This window comes from Haliotis rubra, unplaced genomic scaffold (genome assembly GCF_003918875.1).
Source record: "Haliotis rubra isolate DU_JTF1 unplaced genomic scaffold, ASM391887v1 Scf328, whole genome shotgun sequence".
Classification (NCBI taxonomy): Eukaryota; Metazoa; Mollusca; class Gastropoda; order Lepetellida; family Haliotidae; genus Haliotis; species Haliotis rubra.
In genome coordinates this window covers 9,436-31,867 of record NW_025767000.1, presented here as the reverse complement: position 1 = coordinate 31,867, position 22,432 = coordinate 9,436, and the positions used below count along the sequence as shown (strand labels likewise).

At 40.6% G+C, this 22,432-nt stretch overlaps 1 protein-coding gene across 2 annotated transcripts; it reads left to right on the top strand.

Moving 5' to 3' along the window:
- Positions 1-908: 908 nt before the first annotated feature.
- LOC124284020 (2'-5'-oligoadenylate synthase 2-like) lies at positions 909-15,305 on the top strand. 2 transcript variants are annotated; one of them, XR_006900455.1, is made up of 11 exons: positions 909-1,006; positions 5,817-6,012; positions 6,494-6,773; positions 7,509-7,666; positions 8,924-8,979; positions 9,384-9,521; positions 10,764-11,070; positions 11,776-12,052; positions 13,921-14,078; positions 14,523-14,673; positions 15,220-15,305. XR_006900455.1 is itself a non-coding variant. In XM_046720057.1 (11 exons), the coding sequence occupies exons 2-11, from the start codon at positions 5,833-5,835 to the stop codon at positions 15,272-15,274; spliced, it is 1,812 nt and encodes a 603-aa protein (XP_046576013.1). In that variant the 5' UTR covers positions 909-1,006; positions 5,817-5,832; the 3' UTR covers positions 15,275-15,305. The 2 variants fall into 2 exon arrangements, 1 of the variants encoding a protein (XP_046576013.1); XM_046720057.1 differs by having other exon boundaries at positions 14,471-14,673.
- The last annotated feature ends 7,127 nt before the right edge of the window (positions 15,306-22,432 follow it).

Below are 22,432 nucleotides of genomic sequence, written 5' to 3'. Positions count from 1 at the left end.
AGTACAGGTAGATGGAGAGGTGATACAACCACACATTGTATCATCCATCCACTTGCACTCATGCATGTTCGTTTCCTCAAACAGCGTCCGGAATAGCGGCAACCTGTATATCCGGGTCCCTTGTCAACTGACCAGATTTGAATCCCATATCCATGTCTACCGGAACAATAGCGCAAACCAACAAACCAACCGACAAACAAACAAACAAACCTTAAAAGATAAACAAACAAACAAACCTAAAAAAAGATGAAAAGTATATAATATGAAATAACACTAAAAAAAAAAATTATAAAGAAAATGAAACATGCACGGGCTTCGAACCGCGCCGGCGATTTAACCGATGCGATCTTGTTAGAATTGAATTCTGCAACTGTTGCTTGTCTGCTTATCGTAAGTGTCGACTAAAGGTTCAGGGTATTGTATAATGCGCTTACTAGATGTCTGGTCCAGACTCGATTATTTACAGACCGTCGCCATGTACCTGGGAAATTGTTGAGTGTGCCGTTAAACAACAAACAGGCAAAACCGAGCCCTACTTCCACCGAGGAAATTCACAAAAATTGTAGTCTAGAGTATGTGTCTACTGTAACAATTGTACACTAAACCTGTTCAAATAACATACTGGTTAAAATATTGTACAAAACATTAAGCAATGACATTTGCTGGGATTTCCTATTCCAAATACGGATAGGTTTCCAAGAAACAGAGGCCTTTCCACGAAAGGTTCACTAGATAAAGGATGGTTGCGTAAAAGTCGGAGGAAGAAAGTGTCAATAACGTGGTTTTGTTGCATATTTGTATTTGTACAGTTTGTAAATAGCGTCAGGTATGGCGTTACGCCATAATATATACCGGGTTGTCGATGACGTAGTAATAAGTCAATAATAACGTTGCCTCGTTTTGGCCCGGTCCGGCCCGGCCCGAGGTTTGTGCAATCCCGATAGGAGAGAGGCGAAGTAGATCGCTTTTCAGCGACACGCCGTCACACACGCCGTCGTACAAAACAGTGAGTATATACTGGGAACATTTAGTCAGCAGCAGTCATGGTATGTGCTAATGAGTCTGGGCAGTGATGGGTTATACATCCACTATATACACATACAACTACACATAACTCGGCCACGCGGTCTATCTGTGTACACACTTGCAAGTTCAATGTGTAAGATGTCTACCGCGAGTGTACTGAGTGAACCTTTAGGTTGAATCTGCTTGATGTGTGAATAGCACATCCAAATGACGCCTTAGTTAATTTTATTACACGACAACGCTTCGGGCATATCTAGTTCACCAGGGCAGTACACGCCCAGCTCTAGTATATGGCGCTGATTTTGATAATCATGTTTGTCGTGTCTGATTTAACAATCAGGATATGTAATGATATGATGACATGATATCTGACACCCACAGATAGTGACACACAAGCTTAGTGGTATATTGGATAGAGTATATTTCAATTTTGGTGCCTGCCTCTCGTGAAGATAGATATTCCAGCAATATCACTGCCCGGAGGGGGAAGAGAGAACCAGAAATAGGCTTCACACATTTTACCCATGTGTAGAATCGAACCCGCGCCGTCGGCGTGACGATAGAACGCTTTAACTTTACCTGGCTTTTGTTTCCTTGCTAGGGGACCGTTCATAAGTTATGGCCAGGGGTGGGGGTGATCATTTTTATTGAGAAGCATGCACAATGTGAATGACCCCACCTGAAATCTATGTCCAAAATAAGTGACCCCACCTTGCATGTCATGTACAAAATCAATGACCCCCACCTTCCCATAAGTTCTAACCATAATTTAAAAATCCCCTAGTACGTGTGTACAAAATTGCTGCCCCCCCCTAGCACAAAATGGGTGACACCCCTTAAAATCATCATCACCCCCCTAGCCATAAATTATGAACGGTCCTTAGGCTCTCGAGAAGATAGATCTTGTTTCCTTACTTGGCTCTCGAGAAGATAGACCTTGTTACCTTCTGGCATTATAGGGATAAAACAAGTCGGCTCGGAGTCAATATACATTGTTAGAATGTTGTATCCGCGTTTAAGTGCGAGCAATAATCATCCATTAGTCCGGACTAGCACAAGCAGCCGCTCAAAAAACCTCATGGACCGGTTTTCTTATTTGAGTGCAATAATCCCGAACGCAACAATAAATCCGATATTGCCTACCAACTACATCTTGTTATGCTGTGTAATACATTTGTAATCTTTTGAAGTTTGACCTGGATTTCATACATTGTATTTTGATTTTCGCCCTGCTCTATTCGAATTATTTATAGTGCTGACCTCAAGTTTGTCAGGTATCTTTCAAGTACTATTTACTACTTCAATCAGTTTTTTCTTAAAGGTCACATGCAACGTAAAACACAACTTTGCAGATTCTGATACCTTTCAGTATGGACTGACTGAAACAAAACGTCAAAAATGCAAATTCAACTTATAAAGTTGAAAAATTACGCGATGAAAAAAACCGCGCGAAATCGGAGTTCAAACGTTTCACTAATTTTCCCCCGACTTTTCGGGAAAAACTGGTTTCAACAGCTGGGCTGCGCTCATAGCACGTGCGCAGTGAAATAGGTTCGCGCAGCTTGGAAGCGGGTTGTCCAGTGAATACTCGGTGAAGGCTTTGGTGTGAGCTATTTTTCTAATGTTTTGTTGATATCTCACTGGCGCGAGCTTTTTATATGTTATGACAGTAAATTAACTGTTTATATAATTTCCTTTGTCTATTTCACCACACGTTCTTCTCACCAAGTCACTTTCTCAGTTCGATACTTAAAAGCAATGTCATTATTTAGCGTTGACAGAATTTTCTAACTGTGATATAGATATGTCGTTGTCACAGACAAAACTCAATGTCTTGTTTTATTGACACCTGTGTGTCTGCCTGCCTGTCTGCTAATGACAATATTCAATACACAACTGCTATCACTGACCACATGCAATTTGAACTTAACACCAATCAGGCTATACACCATAAACAAAATGCATTGATTTATGGCCCGAGTTCGGTCTCTGTCACTTTATGTAATTACACAGACAGGCAGGTGTGATACTTGAACACATGACATGTTGTTATGTCTGTTGATTGTAAAATGTTATACACAAAAAATGAGCATGTATTTTACAAAACCCAACATCTCTATATATACACACACACAATGAGCCGTGGGGGAATCTGCAAATGAACCAGCCGTTACACTTGAGTGCACACCCACCCGCTCTGACTGGGTTCGGTATCCCGGCTGCTTCGTTTCTTGGGAAGTAAACCCAAGTACACAATATTGCACTTTTGATTTGCGATTGTACGCTTATAATTTTGTTTATATGTTTTTTCATAACCAGCAATGTATACTATATGTCATGAATAAGTGATAATTGTGTTTTAATTATGTTTGATTTTTTGGTTGCATGTGACCTTTAAGAAAGGTTGTTAATGTATTTGTCTGGAGAAGTGTGTTGAGAGAGAGTGTGTGTGTGTGTGTGCGTGTGCGTGTGCGTGTGCGCGTGCGTGCGTGTGTGTCTGTAAGGTATGCTAGAGGTTAAATGCTTGGCTCGTGACGCCGAGAGCCGGCTTCTATTCCGTTCATTGGCACAGAATGTGAAGCTCTTTTCTGGAGTTCTAGGAGTGGTATATTACGGGACTATTGCTAACAGCGGCATCAAATCACACTCACACAATCTTACTGGGAACGACTCTGCTTCTCACACAAAGGCACGCACGGGTGTTATGTCACATACATCAAATGATATCTGCACCAATCCATAAATAACTGTTTAGGAGATAGCTTAGTCTCTCGTACAGACCCTGAAGCAAATATATCCAAGAAAGCCCACACAAGTCTAGAAAATGTGGCAAGTCTAGATTTCCTCAGCTTCTGAAAATGAAGAAAGTCTCAGGGCTCCTTTTCATTATATATATTTTTTTTTACTATGAACTTTTTTCAGTAAAATATGTTCATTTCAGAGACTAGTTGTTAGTCTAGAGATAGCTTAACTAAATGTGACATGATTAATGGCATGGCTAGGCTGTTCTCTTTTAATACAGCAATTTAGCCGAGCGTCATACCAAGAGACATTGTACGTGGTGCATTTACCCGTGAGAGCGTAACGTAGGTCGCCTGACCACGGCCCCTTCATACCAAGAGACATTGGTACGTGGTGTATTTACCCGTGAGGGCGGAAGGTAGGTCGTCTGACCACAGCCCCCTCATACCAAGAGACATTGGTACGTGGTGCATTTACCCGTGAGAGCGGAAGGTAGGTCGCCTGACCACGGCCCCTTCATACCAAGAGACATTGGTACGTGGTGTATTTACCCGTTAGAGCGGAAGGTAGGTCGTCTGACCACGGCCCCCTCATACCAAGAGACATTGGTACGTGGTGCATTTACCCGTTAGAGCGAAAGGTAGGTCGTCTGACCACGGCCCCCTCATACCAAGAGACATTGGTACGTGGTGTATTTACCCGTGAGAGCGGAAGGTAGGTCGTCTGACCACGGCCCCCTCATACCAAGAGACATTGGTACGTGGTGCATTTACCCGTTAGAGCGGAAGGTAGGTCGTCTGACCACGGCCCCCATACCAAGAGACATTGGTACGTGGTGTGGTGCATTTACCCGTGAGAGCGGAAGGTAGGTCGTCTGACCACGGCCCCCATCATACCAAGAGACATTGGTACGTGGTGTATTTACCCGTGAGAGCGGAAGGTAGGTCGTCTGACCACGGCCCCCTCATACCAAGAGACATTGGTACGTGGTGCATTTACCCGTGAGAGCGTAACGTAGGTCGTCTGACCACGACCCCTCACCAAGGCCATTGGTACGTGGTGTATTTACCCGTGAGAGCGGAAGGTAGGTCGTCTGACCACGGCCCCCTCATACCAAGAGACATTGGTACGTGGTGCATTTACCCGTGAGAGCGGAAGGTAGGTCGTCTGACCACGGCCCCCTCATACCAAGAGACATTGGTACGTGGTGTATTTACCCGTGAGAGCGGAAGGTAGGTCGTCTGACCACGGCCCCCTCATACCAAGAGACATTGGTACGTGGTGTATTTACCCGTGAGAGCGGAAGGTAGGTCGTCTAACCACAGCCCCCTCATACCAAGAGACATTGTACGTGTTACCTTCTCCTGGGAGAGTGGAATGTCGGTGGTGTGATTCCCGGCCTCGTCATACCAAGAGACATAGTTACGTGTTACGTGTATCCGGGAGAGCAGAACGATGGTGGAGTGATTCCTGGCCGCGTCAAACTGGGAGACATTTGTACCTGTTACGTGTTCCGTGCCTGACGCTCGGCATCAAGGTATAAGACAAGGGCGGCTCTCAGAACAGGATTAGTCTCGACCAGTACTGGCAGCTGCTGACACGAAGTCACCGCAATCACAATGTACACAAATAAACTCCACATCATAAAACAAACATGTCATATGTCGATCACTGTAACGGTTTTAACTACCACTATCGCACACGATCTTCCTCTGATTATATCTTTGTTGTTCAACGTCATATTGTGCATTATTCCAGCTATATAGCTGCTGTTTGTATATATTTGCGTCTGGACTGGATAATCCAGTGATCAACAGCATGCGCATCGATCTACGCGATGATACGATGACATGTGTCAACCAAGTCAGCGAGTCTGACCATCCGATCTCATTAGTCGCCTATTTCGACAAGCATGGGTTACTGAAGACCAATTCAAACCCGGATCTCCAATCATATTTATCTGACACCCGTAAATTCTGTATTTTACACTGTGTCGTAAATTTACGATGATATTTTCAAGACTTGGGATCAATATTTCCATTGGGCAGAAGGTTCCAGGCAAGTATGACGACATATCAGCCAGGACCGGAACCTCTCCTCCCTGGCATGAAGCGAGGCCAGACGTTGCAACAGTTCATGGCGCAATGGGGAACATCTGATGGGATGAAGACGCATGAACTCATCGACCGAGTTATAAGATTTCTGAGAAATAACGTTCCAGTTAGTGTTGCGAAGATCGTCAAGGTAGGTAGCAGCGATAATAATACCTTGACATGCCTGATTAGTTGGTTAAAAGTCCTCCAGCTTCAGGAGGCGGTGGGATAGCTTATTGGTTAAAGCGTTCGCTCGTCACGCCGAAGACGCGGGTTCGATTCCCCATATGGGTATTCTGTGTGAAACCCATTCCTGGTGTCCCGCGCCGTGATACTGCTGGAATATGCTAAAAGCGGCGTAAACCCATACCCGCTAACTCTTCAGCTTGAGTTGAGTGGTATGTGTATACAAAATGTCATATCGCTCCATGCAGAAAAAGACATATGTTTAAGTTGAGTTCCTCAAATTCATGAATCTATTAAGACGATATGAACGAGTGTTTTAGGCCGCATATCACATCAATCATCAGGCAAACGAACCATGACAATTTAAGCGTATTATTTATCCAAGGAGATTTCAAAAAGACCTCATTATCATGGTAAACTCTGACCATGTTTCTATTTCATTGAAGGGTGGATCTATTGGAAGGAACACTTCTTTCTGCTCTCCCTCCGACGTGGACATCTTCGTCTTCTGTAATGACTTGAGGTCTGTTCCTGACATGAAAACACAGACAAGTAGTCTTCTCCACATAATCAGATCTAAGCTGGACTCTCCACAGTGGCTACCATCAGCTGGGGCTATAGGAACCGTGGAATGCACAGATCACTCAATCTCGTTTCTTCTGACATGCTACGACTTGGAACAACAACTCATGATACAAATATTCCCTGTGTATGACATCCTCAAATGTAGGTAGTTTCATTCTGCCTCTTTTAGCCAACAGGAATTGTTCGAATTCCTGGTTACTGGTTATTAAGACCATGGTTCATGCTTATTTGTTGGAACTCCAACTATGTGACGGCGGTCTGTACATAATACAGTCAGGGCCCCGTTCCTCAAAGCGATCGTAGCGCAAAGTTGATCGTAACTCCCATACTTTAACATAGACTTACGACTGTTGTAGCGCTACGAGCGCTTTGAGGAACGGGGCCCTGGTCCAGACAACCCAGTCATTGATATCATGAGTATTGAACTGCGCAACTGAGTTATGATGACATGTGTCAACCAAGTCAGCGAGCCTGTTCTGGAGAACCACTTCTAACTCTGATCTTCATGGGGCTCCTTGGTCCTTAACCACCGTGGTGGTGAAGTCTGAAATTTACCCTTAAATCATCACCCTCTCGTGAAGCACAGACCTAAATCTAGTCTTATTGTAAGACAATTTAGGAACTATTTTTGTACATTTTGTATTCCATGAACAATTCATGTACCACACCCGATTGTCACAACATTGCCGTAGACATTACAACGTGTGATAAGGGTGGTTGTCAGGCGAGGTCTTTCTATAGTTCATCGCCCTTGATGTTTCCCGTTATGTGGAACAATAGGCTTCGATAGAGATCATTGTGTAGTGATTTACCACAATTAGAGAAGCTGTAATATCTGTTCTGGTGCATGACGTTCTTTTTCAAATATTCCTCCAGACAAAAACGAGCACGATGTGTACATAGACATGGGAGAACACTCTGATGCTGTCAAAAAATGCTACTCATTGTGTCTGGCAGAGATACAGATCGAATTCATCAAACGGGCACCGAGCAAAGTACACTCCCTCATGAAACTCATGAAATACTGGCTGAAGGTAAATCTTTTAAGAAGTACCTTTCACATACCCTACAGCTGGGGTATCATACATGAAGCTTAGGAACTCCATGATCCCCACCAAACGTTGGTTGTTGGTCTTTTAAAGCACGTGTTTATACAATAATTTTGTAAATACTAGTTTTAACTGATAAATTGTGACAAAACGTGCCTCTGAATATGACTAAGTATTTATGATGCAAACTTGGTTTCGTCCGTCTATGACAGAAATAACGCCGAAGCGTCCTTGAATTTTCACTCACTCCTTTTTCTCACTCACTCACCATATACGAATACTGCGACATGTGTACATGTCATGAGCTTTAACGCTTTGACACAATACATACACATACATCTTTTAATAACTTAAACAAACGAGTACAAGGGTTAAGTGATCTCTTATGGTCATATGGTTAGGTGAATCAGTTAGATATTTGATCTTCTTTGAACGATATACGATCATCACAATACATGATCACGAGTGTTCCCTGAAGTGAAAGCAGTTTTCATACTGAAACCTATTTCAGATCCTATCTTGACTTAACTCACTATTCATGACTCATCTCGGACTTGTATGGCTATAAGTGTGTCGACTTAGTCACGGGGCAAGATCCGTTTGTAATGTGTTTCAATATTCTTGTTTCCGAAAGTGAATACAATGCAGGTGTACGTATGGACAATATAAGTACACATGGGCACAATACAAGTACACGTGTCTACTATACAAGTACACGTGTCTACTATACAAGTACACGTGTCTACTATACAAGTACACGTGTCTCACTATACAAGTACACGTGTCTACAATACAAGGGCACGTGTCTACAATACAAGGACACGTGTCTACAATACAAGTACACGTGTCTACAATACAAGGGCACGTGTCTACTATACAAGTACACGTGTCTACAATACAGGTACACGTGTCTACAATACAAGTACACGTGGGCACAATACAAGTACACGTGTCTACAATACAAGTACACGTGTCTACAATACAAGTACACGTGTCAACAATGCACGTGCGCGTGTCAACAATACAAGTACACGTGGTCACAATACAAGTACACGCGGTCACAATACAAGTACACGAGGGTACAATACAAACGCTCGTGGACCCAGTACAAGTGCACGTGGACACAACACAACTGCACGTGGGTACAAACGACCAACATCACCAGGGGCTTTCCCTTCTGAAGCAAAGGTAATAGTTACCGATCAGCTTGGTATTAAAACTAACTCTCTTACCCTGTTACAGGAGGATGTGCAGATTGACACGGGCAGTTACTTCATAGAGACCATGGTCATGCACAGGTAATACTGAGTACATGTAAGGAGCCGGCACACACCGACTGTACTACAGCTACTCCTCCCCGTAAATACCAACTGTAAACAAATATCACAAAAACCTTTAAATAAATATAGACTAAATATAGTTTTAAGGGTAAAAGCATTTGAAAACACACGTTAATAACAGTTAAGCATATCTGGAAAGTAAAAGAAAGTAACCACCCATGTTTGATGATTTCAATGTGTCTGTTCGATGGTGCTGTATGATGACATGGTGCCAGTGTGATACTTGTGTTATCTAACTTACACAGTTTGCAGTGTTATGACGACTGTTTTCAGGCTAGTCAGTTGTGATGTTTTCATCGAATCCAGTACTTTCTGTTGCCCGGTAGTTTATGTCTATATTTATTTCGCTCTTGTTGATTTAGATGGCAGCGGGCAGGAAAACCGAATGATTTTAACATATCTGACTGGTTTGAAGAGATTATGACACAGTTGGCGGACCTCTCGTCACTTAGTATTATATGGGAAGATAGATACACAGCAAGCAACTACAGGATCGTCCCGTATGTATATTACCCTAAGTCATTATAATCCCATTAGTATTCCATACATACCCTGAAACAAATCCAAGAAAGCCCATGCAAGTTTAAAATATGTGGCATGTCTAGATCTGGGCTCTGGGCTCTTTCCATTATATTTTATGATTATTATTAATACACCGTTTTTTTCTGTAAAATATGTTCATTTCAGAGACTAGATGTTTGTATATTAGGTCATTATCACATGCCATTGTTATTTTCAAGGTCTCGGTAAGGTTTTCAAAGCATTCTATGGTAGACGTGTGAAGGGCATTTCAATACTGTGACGCATCAGCGTCCGAAATTTCAATTCCTTAGTTTGGGTTACGTTCATCAATTGACAAGCCTTTGCGTGTGTTTTTGACGGGTGCCATCGGTGGGACAGATACTTTAATACCTGGTATCATCACTATTTGATAGTGGTTCATACACACATGTTGATGATATATAGGCTTTATTCTTATGGATGTGGAAGCTTACGAATTTTGTCGATTCATATATACTCATGCCAATAATGGTTGTCACCCCCTCCCCACCCCAACCCCCTACACACCTCACAAAATTTGAAGGGAGTGACAACCATTATTGGCATGAGTATATGTGCACGACAACGTTGGATTGGATTACTTGCGTAATTTACGCAGATACGCAGCTTATGGGTACCTCTGCTGTAAAACAAACAACAAAGAAATCTGACACAATGTTGAGTTATAAAATGAACTAAGTTTGTAAATCAAGACAGGGTACTGAAAGCGAATTGTAATAACAGTATGCAATACTCGGACAGTGGGAATGCCAATAAAGTAAGTGACAATTATATTCACCTGAAAGCAGTGGTGGGTATGCAGGTGAAAACAACAATCTTCGCAGTCTTGATGTAATGTGAGATGAGTGGGGCACGTACTTGTCCACTTAACAAATCTTTTCTTAAACATTCCATGACTATGCTAGACATGTCTATGTTGTTCTAGAAATTTCGACTTTCCACTTGCTCCCTGTGTCTATGTCTATATATTAGCACCCCACTGCCCTCTAATGAAAGTTAACAGAAATAATGTATCGTTAGATTGTTTTAAAATGAATTATATTACCCCTTGACATTACAAACATATACATGTACGCAATGCAGTCAAACCGACATACCCCGCCATGATAATGCTGGACTGTGGCTAAAGGCGGCGTTAAACCATACTCACTCACTCATACCGACGTAAACGATGGTTTCAGAACCAAACCGGTTGTGTTGGACCCTGCAAACCCCCACGAAAACGTCATCCCCGATCGACGAAGCTGTGCAGAGATTATGGAGTGTGCCAGAATTGTGGTCAGTCGGAGCCAACAACTGAAGAACTACCTAAAAGAAGGCCCTGCTCCAATCATTGAAGGGATGGGTAGAGGGGAATCCCTACAACACTTTATCCAGGACAAAGTACAGCCTAGCAGTGACTTCCGCCGGAAGTGCGACCACCTGGTAGATCGCGTGACGTACTTCCTGCAACATCACGCGCATCTCAGCGTCAACATGGTTGTCAGAGTGAGTAGACGTATTAAGGAAACATTTTATATTTGCCTGTTTGAATGAGGTTAGTTTTACGCTGCTTTTAGCAATATTCCAGCAATATCACGCCAAGGACTCCAGAAATGGGCTTCACACATTGTACCCATTGAATCGAACCCGGGTATTCGGCGTGACTAGCGAATGCTTTAACCACTAGGCTACTCCACCTCCCCTCATCATAATGCTTTACAGGAATGTATGCTACAGGAGATTTGTCTGATATTTTAATGCTTATATATGTATAGGTTATTGCAGCTCTCTTATAGTTATTTTTTTTAGACGAAGTGTCTTTTTACATTTTTAGAACAATATTTAGCTTGTTTTTATAAATCTATGGCGATAAAAGAAACAATTTTGTTTTCCAAACGAACATAAAACGAATAACAGATTTAGGTTGTACATAGGTACATATTCTGCTAGTCGAACCCCGTAATATCACGTACCAAACGTGACTTCGAGATATCCAAACATTCGAGATAGCGAGTCATGAGCATCCCAGACAGACTAAACATTATTACCAAAACACAGCTATATAATACACAAGAATCTGAAAACAACCCTACGTTTATGCGAAGAGCAACTGAAACGTATGTCACAGGGGTTCAGTTGTATTTTATAATATTTTATTATTATTATTATAATAAATCTTTACAAATATGTTAAAATATTTTGTCTTCTCAGGGAGGTTCACTTGGAAAAAGCACCAATGTTTTTGGAAAGTCGGACGTCGATCTTGTGGTGTTTGTAAACAACATCAAGTCTGTCGAAGACCTTTCAATGAAAATGCCAGTCCTGCTGAATATTTTGGAAGAAGCCTTGAACTCCAAGTGGACGGACTTTGCAGGATGTTTGGAGCAGGGAAACCGCTCGGACCGGGGACTGCAGTACAACCTCAGTTGCGGAGAAAGCGACCATTTCCATGACGTGGACATCTTGCCTTCCTTCAACATTCTCCGAGGTACGATACTCATTCACAGAGGGCATTAATGAAAGTCTTCGAGGTTTTTTTAACTCGAACATCCAAGTATGTTCCCGATATCCATATCTTAATGAAGGAATATTTGTTTGTTTGTTTAACGCCGCGCTCAGCAAGATTCCAGCTGTTTTACGGCGGTCTATAAATATCCGAGTCCGGATCACACAATCCCATGACTGACATCATGAACATCGGTCTACGCATTTGGATCACAATGACATGCATGAAGCATGACCATCCGATTCTTTTAGTCGTCTCTTACGACAAGCATACATCTGTTCCCGAAGACCGGTTCTAACCCGGATCTTCATGGGTCTCTATCTCAAGATGGAAATACGTAATACTATTATAACAATACACATTATACACGTGTACAATTTGGCTGGAAAACTTAGAAATCGTTAAGATCAGACCTAAATTGTGAACCCACAACATGACACCAAACACCCCCAAAAAAAAAAAAAAAAAAATAAGCAATTAATGAAACGCACAGAATACAATAAACACAGGCAATACAATGCGCGAAATAATGGTAGCAGTTGTAAGTAACTACCCTTACTCTACGGTAGTGCACCTAAGACAAACGGGGCGGTAGGGTAGCCTTGTGGTAAAAGCTTTCGCTCGTCCCCATCGAACCCCCGGTTTCGATGCCCAACATGGGTGCAATGTTTGAAGCCCATTTCTGGTGTCTCACGCAGTGATGTTGCTGGAATATTGCAAAAAGGACCTAACACCATACTCAGAAACTGTCGGAAACTCTATTTTTAAAAACCATTATTCTGTACGACTGAGCTATTAGATGAGGCAGGTGGCACAAAAGTCCCCGACTCACCCTTGATGCTCTGATGTTCGTACAATCGGCCTTCCTGAAACTGTTGTATCCGTGCTCTTCTCACACAATCAAGTTTGTATCAACTGGGGGGTGCGTGTGGGGGTGGGGGGAGGAGAACTCCAATTATACTTGCTTCTACTGACAGCTGCTCGACATAAACCCGTTGTACAAAGGGCTAAACAAACCTGTGCATGTAAGCACATATTTTTCAGAAACCACTCTTGTAGATATGTGCTTTTTCGGGAGGTTTGAAACATACAAAAGGAAGGAATCTAATGTAAGATTCTCACCCGAAATATGGAAATATGGAATGAGAGGCGTCCGTAAGATATTGCCTCGTAGGCTTGACACTGAAAAACAATTCAAGAGAATGAGGGCAAAACATACACAAAGAACATATTTAAGCAACCCTGTATTTTTGCAATGATATGTTTTCAACACTACATAAACCTTCTCATGGTGACCACGATGGAAAAATATGAGTTTTTACTGACCCGTATGATCCTTTGACTCATAAAAAAAACGACAAAATATTTGGAATCCATGTTGATTTTATGATGACAATTGCTCATTTAAAAAAAACTTCTTATTTTCATACAAAGCCATGTCTGTACAAGTATGGCCCTGGAATGTTTAATGTTGAATTTATCGGTAAATGTGAGCATTCAAAATGACATTTTGCGTGTCTTAAACGATTCAAGGTCAATACCAAGTGTAACGTCCGCGTGACTGTATGACAGCCAGCACTCTCCTCCTCGTACCCCGTCTGCTTCCTGAGCCGCTGAAGGGGCAGTCTGCGCCATTGTTCGTGTAAAGCAGCTTCCAATGGGCCAGGTTCGGTACAGGAGGATCCCTTTGTTGCACACGAAACCAGTCGTGTCCCAGATATGATCCAAAGGGTTGAGATCGGGGCTCATTCAGTCGTGAGATATGTTAGGGGATGCTTAAAAATTAGTTCTTTGCGTATAGATAATTTGAACTACTTCGACTGATCTTTGCGGAATCTTTGTGGTTTCAGTAAAAACTCCAGATGAGGTGTTCACAGAAATGAAATCAAAGACGGACAATGAGAGGAGGCTGTACGCGCCATGTTTTTCTCAGAAACAGGTGGACTTCGTTAAGCAAGCTCCTATCAAAGTGAAGAATCTGATACGGCTTGTGAAATACTGGGCAAAGGTAACTACTTCAACTTTGGTAGCCTAACATTTGGATCACTTTAAACCGTTTCGGTATGACATTGTTGATTGTATATATACTGTTAAAACAAATGTGTAATTTTCCGGGTCATGTTTTATAAAAAAACGTCTATGGGCGACAGTAAGAAACATGGAGTCTTGGCTTGGAGTAGTTCTTACTGAGGTCTTTTTCAAGTTTTTTAATGACTTACCTAGGAGTGGCCTAATGGTTAAGTCTATACTGCATCTATTCCTCGTCACGCCCAAGACCCGGGTTCGATTCTCCACATGGGTACAATGTGTGAAGCCTATTTCTGGTGTCTCTCGCCGTGACATTGCTGAAATATTGCTAAAAGCGGCGTTAAACTAAAGTCACTCACTCACCCATGACAGGTAGAAGTCAACAGAGAAGTCAAAGCTGTCACGTCATTCTTCCTGGAACTAGTTGTCATCTCCCATTGGAAGAAGAACGGCTCCCCATTCGACTTCGTCACCCAGGATTGGTTCCGGGAGGTCATGACCAAGCTGACCGATCTGACGTCACTGCGGATACTGTGGCCCGACCAATACGACGCAGCTTTGTACTATGTATTTCCGTACGTTGCACTTCTGATCCACATTTTGATTCACCTAGTTAGGTGTGCGACTTCTCGTTCCGACATGATCATGAAAATCGAGTGTGTGCCAAAATATAGTTGATTTAAATGCTGAATCATCTTACCAGGTTTCAAAATACTCGATGCAACAAAACAAACAATACCGTGTAAATAATAGGTAAATAAATCGACATTTCAGGCGTGTGCATTCGTAAGTTCGTTTGTTATAAAAATGAAGAAATTCTGTTTTTATGCAACGCATATATTTTGTAGCGCACCCTCACACGGTCAATCATCAAAATGTTGACCATTGTTGCGCAGAAGAGATAAAGTAGTCTCCCTTTAACTGCCCTTCATCTAGATCTGAAACTGTTTATAAACATTTGTTCTATTGATTATTGTAGACAGTGATGGTTCCTTGCATACATACCGATTAGAAATAGTCATGTTTTGTAGCTTTCTGCTTTACGCAATCAGGCTGGATTTACACTAAGTCCGCATTTTTTGACGCATGCGTTACCGTGTGCGTTTTTACCAATACACTAGGTACGATCATCTGCGATATAAGACGGATGAATATAAGATGGAGGAAAAATCCTAGCATCTCTGGCAGTTTCTGTGCATGAGAAGGAGAACAGAACACGGAGATGGTGGGTACATCAACGATCTACACAAGCTATAGGACGGAATGCAGCTACAAAATCAGGGTGCCTGACCGCGCCTTCCCTTTGCTCTCAGGCCGAGATCATATGCAGCAATTTAACATTGACCCCTCAGACACAATTACTATCTCCGAGCCGACTCTGGTTTCATCCCTTTGATGTCGAGCGCCAGAAGGAGTAACTTTAATAACCGTCTTTAAACGTCTCAGTATGACGCGGTCGGGGTTCGAACCACGTACCAACCTTCCACCCGTGACGATCCGAGTTGGAACTGGTCTTCAGCAACTCATGCTTGTAAGAGGCGACTAACGGGATCGGTGGTCAGGCTCGCTGACTTGGTTGACACCTGTCATCGTATCCCAATTGCTTAGACTGCTCATGCTCTTGATCACTGGATCGTCTGGTCCAGACTCGATTATTTGCAGACCGCTGCCGTATAGCTGGAATATTGCCGAGTGTGGCGTTAAACAACAAACCAAACCGAAATACCAACTTTTCTTTCTGCGGGTATTCACTCGCTTAAAAAATAGCGTTGAAAGCGCTCCTGATATGTCGTCTAAGGTTGTCATTGTTGGTGATATAAATGAAGATCTCTTATCCGTTAGAAAACTTAATGTAAATGAATTCCTGGTTATGAAAACTTCAAGAAATGTTATATTTGAACCCACCAGAGTTAGCAAAACAACCAGTACTTTGCTTTGATCCAGTAATTGTCAGTGAAGACATTGATGTTGTTGGCAGTGGTGTTGTTGAGTTTGATAGCAATATAAGTGATTACAGAGGAACGTATGTAAACAAAAGTACACAGTTGTGTAATAATTAAGCCTATAAGCGAGAAATCTGGTTTTACAATAAGGGTGTGATTATGAAATGCTCAATTATCTTATAGAAAATACAGAATGGAATGATTCATATGATGGATGTTCAGATGTGAATGATGCTTGTTCACTATTTTATACCAAATTTACTCAACATGTGAAATTATATATTCCTTCAAAATAGTAACTATAACTATTCGTCCAAATGACACACCATGGTATGACTCTAATTTGAGGAGAGAATCCCGAAAAGAGACCGATTACGGAGAAAGGCGAAGGAAACTTAAAAAGAGAGCGATAAAAAGCTTATAAACATCAGAGAAATAGGGTAAAACAAAATGAAATGTTATGTGAAAGAAAACTTTTATTCTAATATTAATGGCCTACCTTTGGAATTATAGGCTGAAAAAATCTTCACATTGGAAATTATTACGTTATATTGTTAAAAAACTCGGGCTCTACTTCTCATATTCCTCCTCTCAAGCAGAATATTGATGATGAATTCCTAACGCTGTTTTCTGATTTAGAAAAGCTGAAAACTTAATACATATTTCGAATCAATATCTCGATTGAATGATAAAAGATGTACCATTACCACATTTTTCCTCAAGGACCAACACGCAGTTAGAAAAATAATAATTTCTAAGAAGGAAATATGTGATGTTATAAAAATGTTTGCAGCTAATCACAAAGCTTCAGGGCCGGATAGAATAAATCTTAAATTATTAAAGAACACAGTTGATTCTATATCTGAGCCCCCAGTGTTTACTGTTCAATGTATCATTTAAGCATAGTGTGTATCCAAATATGTTGAAAAGTGCACGTCATGCCGCTGTATAAGAAAGGTGATCACTCTGTTGTTTCCAATTAAAGACCTATTTCTCTTATAAGTTGCATAGGAAAACTATTTGAAAGAGTTGTATATAAACACTTGTATAACTATTTCCATGTTAACACACTTTCATATAAGTACCAATCGGGGTTTAAAGCAGGCCATTCAACTAGGGCTGGGACGGGTACTCGGGCACTCGAATCCGGGTCGGGTACAGCCGGAATCGAGTCCTATTTCTAGGAATCGAATACTCGGAAAGGAACTCTGTAATGGCAAGAGCAAATAATAACTTGTCTTTTTCATCATAACGTAACACATTTACGTCATTGGTATTGTCCGATTAATGGAGGTTATTATTAACGACTGTAATTTGTCTGCGCATGTGCAGTGAGTAGTCAAGTTACAGTAACAGTAGGAACGAAAAGTTTATTTCAACGAGCAATGTAAGTAATGTTGTTACTCTTTATATTGGTTAAACAGACGTAAATTATATAGCTTGAGATCATTTTAATGTCTTATTGACACCCTTATAAGTTTTCTACAATTGAATATTCAGAAGGTTGACAGAATCGCTGTATTCCTTACATTTTCGGGTACTCGATTCTGATTGGGGTAAGTACATGCGGGTACTCGATTCCATTTTTCCTACCCGTCCCAGCCCTACATTCAACTGTCCATCAATTAATTGAACTTTACCATCATATTTGTACATCTCTAGACATCAAAGAAAAGTATTGTATGATATTTTGTGATGTATCCAAAGCTTTTGATCGTGTGTGGCACAAAGGGCTTGTACTTAGAGAAGTACGGTATTAGAGGCCAGCTTTTACAATGGATTTCGAGTTATATAAGTGATCACAGTCAACACGTCCTTGTAAATGGAGCTATATCCAAGCCCAGGTATTTAACAGCTGGCATCCCCAGGATCAGTATTGGGACCCTTTTATTCGTGGTCTATGTTAACGATATTGCTGATAAATTAGATTGTGTAACAAGACTTTTGTTGATGACACTTCGCTTGGAAAATCATCGAAAGGTACTAAAGAAATCAGAAACTTCTCTTAATGCCAATTTAGACATATTACATAGCTGGAGCAGAAACTGGTTGGTCTTATATAATGCTGCAAAAACAGAAGCAGTGTTGTTTTCCATGATTGATGAAACTGAAGAATTGAAATTATTGTTTGACGGAAAGCAAATTAATTTGGTAAACAATCATAAACATCTCGGAATAACATTTGAAGCAAACGGCAAATGGTCTTGTCACACTAATCAAATTATCAAGTCGTGCTCCAAAATGATAATGCGAAAATTGAAATATTTACTAAACAGAAATACAATCAATAATATTTATAAGACCACACTTTGAATATGTTTGTGAATTATGGGATGGTTGTAGCGTATGAGACAGGGTGGGAAAGACTGGATGAACGAAGGAAAAGAAGAAAACTTTGTCGATTTTATAAAATTCAAAATAATTTAGCTCCTGTATACTTAAAAGATATTACTCCAGATAGTGTGGGATCCAGATCTAACTATAACTTTAGGAATGGTAACAATATTATCCTTCCTTCTGCAAGGTTAAGACTTTCGTATGATTCCTTTTTCCATCAACTGTAAGAATATGGAATAATATTTCTGAAACCGAAAGAAATTGACCTTCATTACAAGGTTTCAAGTCATATTTAAAGGGCGAGCAACCTGTAGCTCCATCATATTACTCGTTTGGTATTAGAAACTTTAATATTATTCACACAAAGTTGAGATATATATGACTAGTCAGTTAAATTATGATCTGTATCGTTTCAACATGAAAGATTATGCTTCTTGTTACTGTGACAATGCTTGTGAAAATGTACATCACTTCCTATTAGAATGTAGACTGTACAACATTCAAAGAGAGATATTAATGTTAAATATTAAAAATATTGTAAAACGTGATTCTCCAATCACATTGTCACTGATGTTACTTGGAAGTCCTGACCTGACTATTCAACAGAATGAATGCATTTTCAAATGTGTGCAAACCTTTATTCATCAATCAAAACGTTTTGAGTGATCACATAAGTCGTGTCCCTTCCTCTCTTCTCTCTTTTACTTTCCTATCTCTTCTCTGTATTCTTTCCTAAGATGTATATAATTGAAATTGTATGTATGTAAATATTAGGGAGCGGGTATTTTAAGTTGGACAACTTGTCCTTAATCCCTTCACATTTGTGAATAAAATATGTATAAATCATCACTCAAAAACACTGTTAACTTGGATATAAAAACAAACATGGTTGATTGGTCGTTCAGATCGTACAACGAGTGGCTATGAGTTTACTACAGCAGGCCCCCTTGGCATGTCTACTGGCTAACGTAAATAGATGGCTTATGGCAACACTTGGCAAGATGTTCGACGGTAAACCTAGAAAATATCGGTATCCTGCATTTCCCAAACCATCAATTAAAAAGGCTAATTAAAGACATTAAGAATGAGTTTTGGAAAGATGTTTTAACTGCAAAACTTTGACACTAGGAATATTGACGAATCCAGTAATCTCCCTTCCATGAGTTTCGTTCCTTATAATGATTTTAAAATATACATTAAATGGTATCAGCGTGGAATTAGATATACTCGGGACCTAATGACTTATTCAGGACACTTAAAAGAATTCAATGTCTTGAAATACGACTTCACATTAAATGACAATTTCTTATTTCAGATGTATACGTTTCATGCCCAACTCATGGATTAAATTATCAAAAGAAAGCCTAGTTAACAGAACAACTTGAAATATTAATTGTAAGATTCTCAGGGACAATATTTCATCACTAGATTGTAAACTATCTATCAACTGATTCGTAATGATGAGGGTATCTATTCTCTCTCAATATCTTACTTCTAAATGGAACTCAATGTTGGATGCACACAATCAGAAAATTGCCTTTCCCAATGTTTTAATACAATACGAAATTGTGTGGAGGACAGCAAGACACGGAATTTCCAATATAAATTCGGCCATCGTATCATACCATTTCTTTACAAAATAGGATTCATAGAGGATAACATTTGTAACATAACATTTTGCCAATCAGAAAGTGACACATTAGAACATTTATTGTTTTCCTGTCGAAAAGTTTGAATTATGATAAATGAGTTCAAGTGAAAGTACAAGTGTTCCTTTCTTCTTTCCAGGTTTCTTCACAAGGTATGTATTGCACTTTGAGTGAAATTCTGGAAATAAATAAAGGAACACTTGTACTTTCATGTATTCCCTTATTCGTTTCTATGAGAATATGAATAATTTCCTTCTTGGCGAACCAAAGATGAATATCCGAAGGGCTTGAAAACCACCCTTTTATAATAACCAAGATTGTTATTACAATAACACTATACATATTCCAAAATTTACCAAAAATTACCTCTATTAAAATATAATTACAACATAGAAAAATTCATTTCAGGAGACAATACCAAATTCGCCCCCGTCCCCTTACAATTATTTGGCAAATACTTACTGATCTCTTCTTTCACTTTCTTACTTTTCTATATCCCTATTCCTGTTTCTTTGTACTTTATTGATACAACCATTACCTTATGTCGTCTCTTATTTATTTCGAAGCTTGAATATACAGTCGAACCCCAATGTCTCGAACTCGGTTGGGACGAATTGTCGGTGGTGTCGAAGTCATCTCTCGGTCCATGCCGATTTCCTGTATTTATCATTATGTCTATGCTGACAGATGTGTCGAACACTCTGATACGTCGAACTGTTCCCCTGGTCCCTACGAGTTCGACACAACGGGGTTTGACTATATGTATTTTCTGTATTATCCAGCTGTATGAATGTTGTATTATGTGCTATCGTAATGCAAAATATATTAAAGAATTACTGCTTCTATTCCTCGCCCAGATCCATTATGTCAAGTTCAGTATTGTCCAGATATGTTCTTATTATGACGAATCGGATGTCACTTGCTTTAAACAGGAAAGACAAAACGGTTTGTCCTATAGACATTTCGTTCATGTATCTACACATAATGTACCCTGATTGCATAGATTGATGCTCATGACATTGATTATTAGACTGTCTGGTCCGGACTGGATTATTTACAGAACTGGCCACCATATAACTGGTATATTGCAGAGTGGAAGCTTACACAACATAGTTGGCATGATACTATTCTAGAAGGGACATTGTCGCGCGTTCTCGCATTGTCGCCCTCTCAAAAAGAGGCAACAAGAAGCAAAATAAACGGAAGCGCGACAATGCGACACATTCATCATGTCGCATTGTCGCTCATTTTTAGGCTTTCGTATACATATAAGATGGGGCGACAATAAGACAATGACAAAGTTTGACCTGAAAATTGTCGCTATGTCGCATTGTCGCCCTTGGGATGAATAGAAAAATATTATTCAAATTTCGACAATACGACAAATGGCTGAAATGTCGCACTGTCGCAAGGTCGCATTGTCGCGCTTTGGTTAATTTTGCCTCTTTTTGGCTGTTTTTGAGAGGGCGACAACCTGACAATGTCCCTTCTCGAATTCCATAACATACAGACGTAATGTGCAAGCATTTTCTGAGACAATGCCATGACATTAAATTAATCTCGATAACGAAATGATAACAGAAACTATTCACATATTGGTTACTTACAATTTCTTTATCTCACAGATCTTTACACACAGAGACACATGTCTTTCATTCAGATTCAGATACCAATGTCCGTGATAGCAATAGGTTAGGTATTACGCTATAAAGATCCCTGGGAATTGTATATCTGGTAAATATCATGAAAACATCATTGCATCATATATTATTGCGCACATTCAATACCAGCGAATGTTAACATCTTGGTCTTTATTTGGGAGGGATACTGCCTTTGAAATTAACATAGTGAGCTACAGAACATGGCCGTGGACACGTATTAAACTTTATCGTGGACTCCGAATTAAATTCACCGGATGGACTCGGGGGCACCATAATGAAAGCTTAGGCAGATCATCGGAAACAGCGTCTTCAAATTCTGACGCAAAGATATTTGGCACGGTTAAGCTTCTGCTCCTCCTTCCGTCCCCGGGGGTGGCCGACACACCGGCGATCCGGTCGACCTTCCCCATACGGACGTATAGGTCAAAGTCGGGTACCACCTTGACTGCACCATCATGTTTCGTCTCCAGCTCGTCGTGAACATTGTGTGAAGACTGGTCTGGCTTCCACCATCCCCATTTGAACAGGTCATCAGCGGGTCTGCCCGTTTTGAGGTCTGAGGAACTTAGAGCAAGTCCTCGTGGATGGCCGACCCTCAGACTTGTATCAGGTTCCATGTAAACGCTCTTTGGTTTATCTTGAGTCGCGTTAAAAGCATTGAAATATTTTAGGTGAATATTATCTATCTCTTCTGTTTCATCATCAACATCTTCTACTGCACTGTTCTGGTAAATGCTGAAAGGA

What these genes read in the sequence shown, in the direction of transcription:
- LOC124284020 (XM_046720057.1), top strand. Translation starts at nt 5,833, where the DNA reads ATGACGACATATCAGCCAGGACCGGAACCTCTCCTCCCTGGCATGAAG. An exon ending in TCATGAAATACTGGCTGAAG is followed by an intron (nt 7,667 to 8,923) that starts GTAAATCTTTTA and finishes ACCCTGTTACAG; the next exon opens with GAGGATGTGCAGATTGACAC. An exon ending in TTGTGAAATACTGGGCAAAG is followed by an intron (nt 14,079 to 14,470) that starts GTAACTACTTCA and finishes CACCCATGACAG; the next exon opens with GTAGAAGTCAACAGAGAAGT.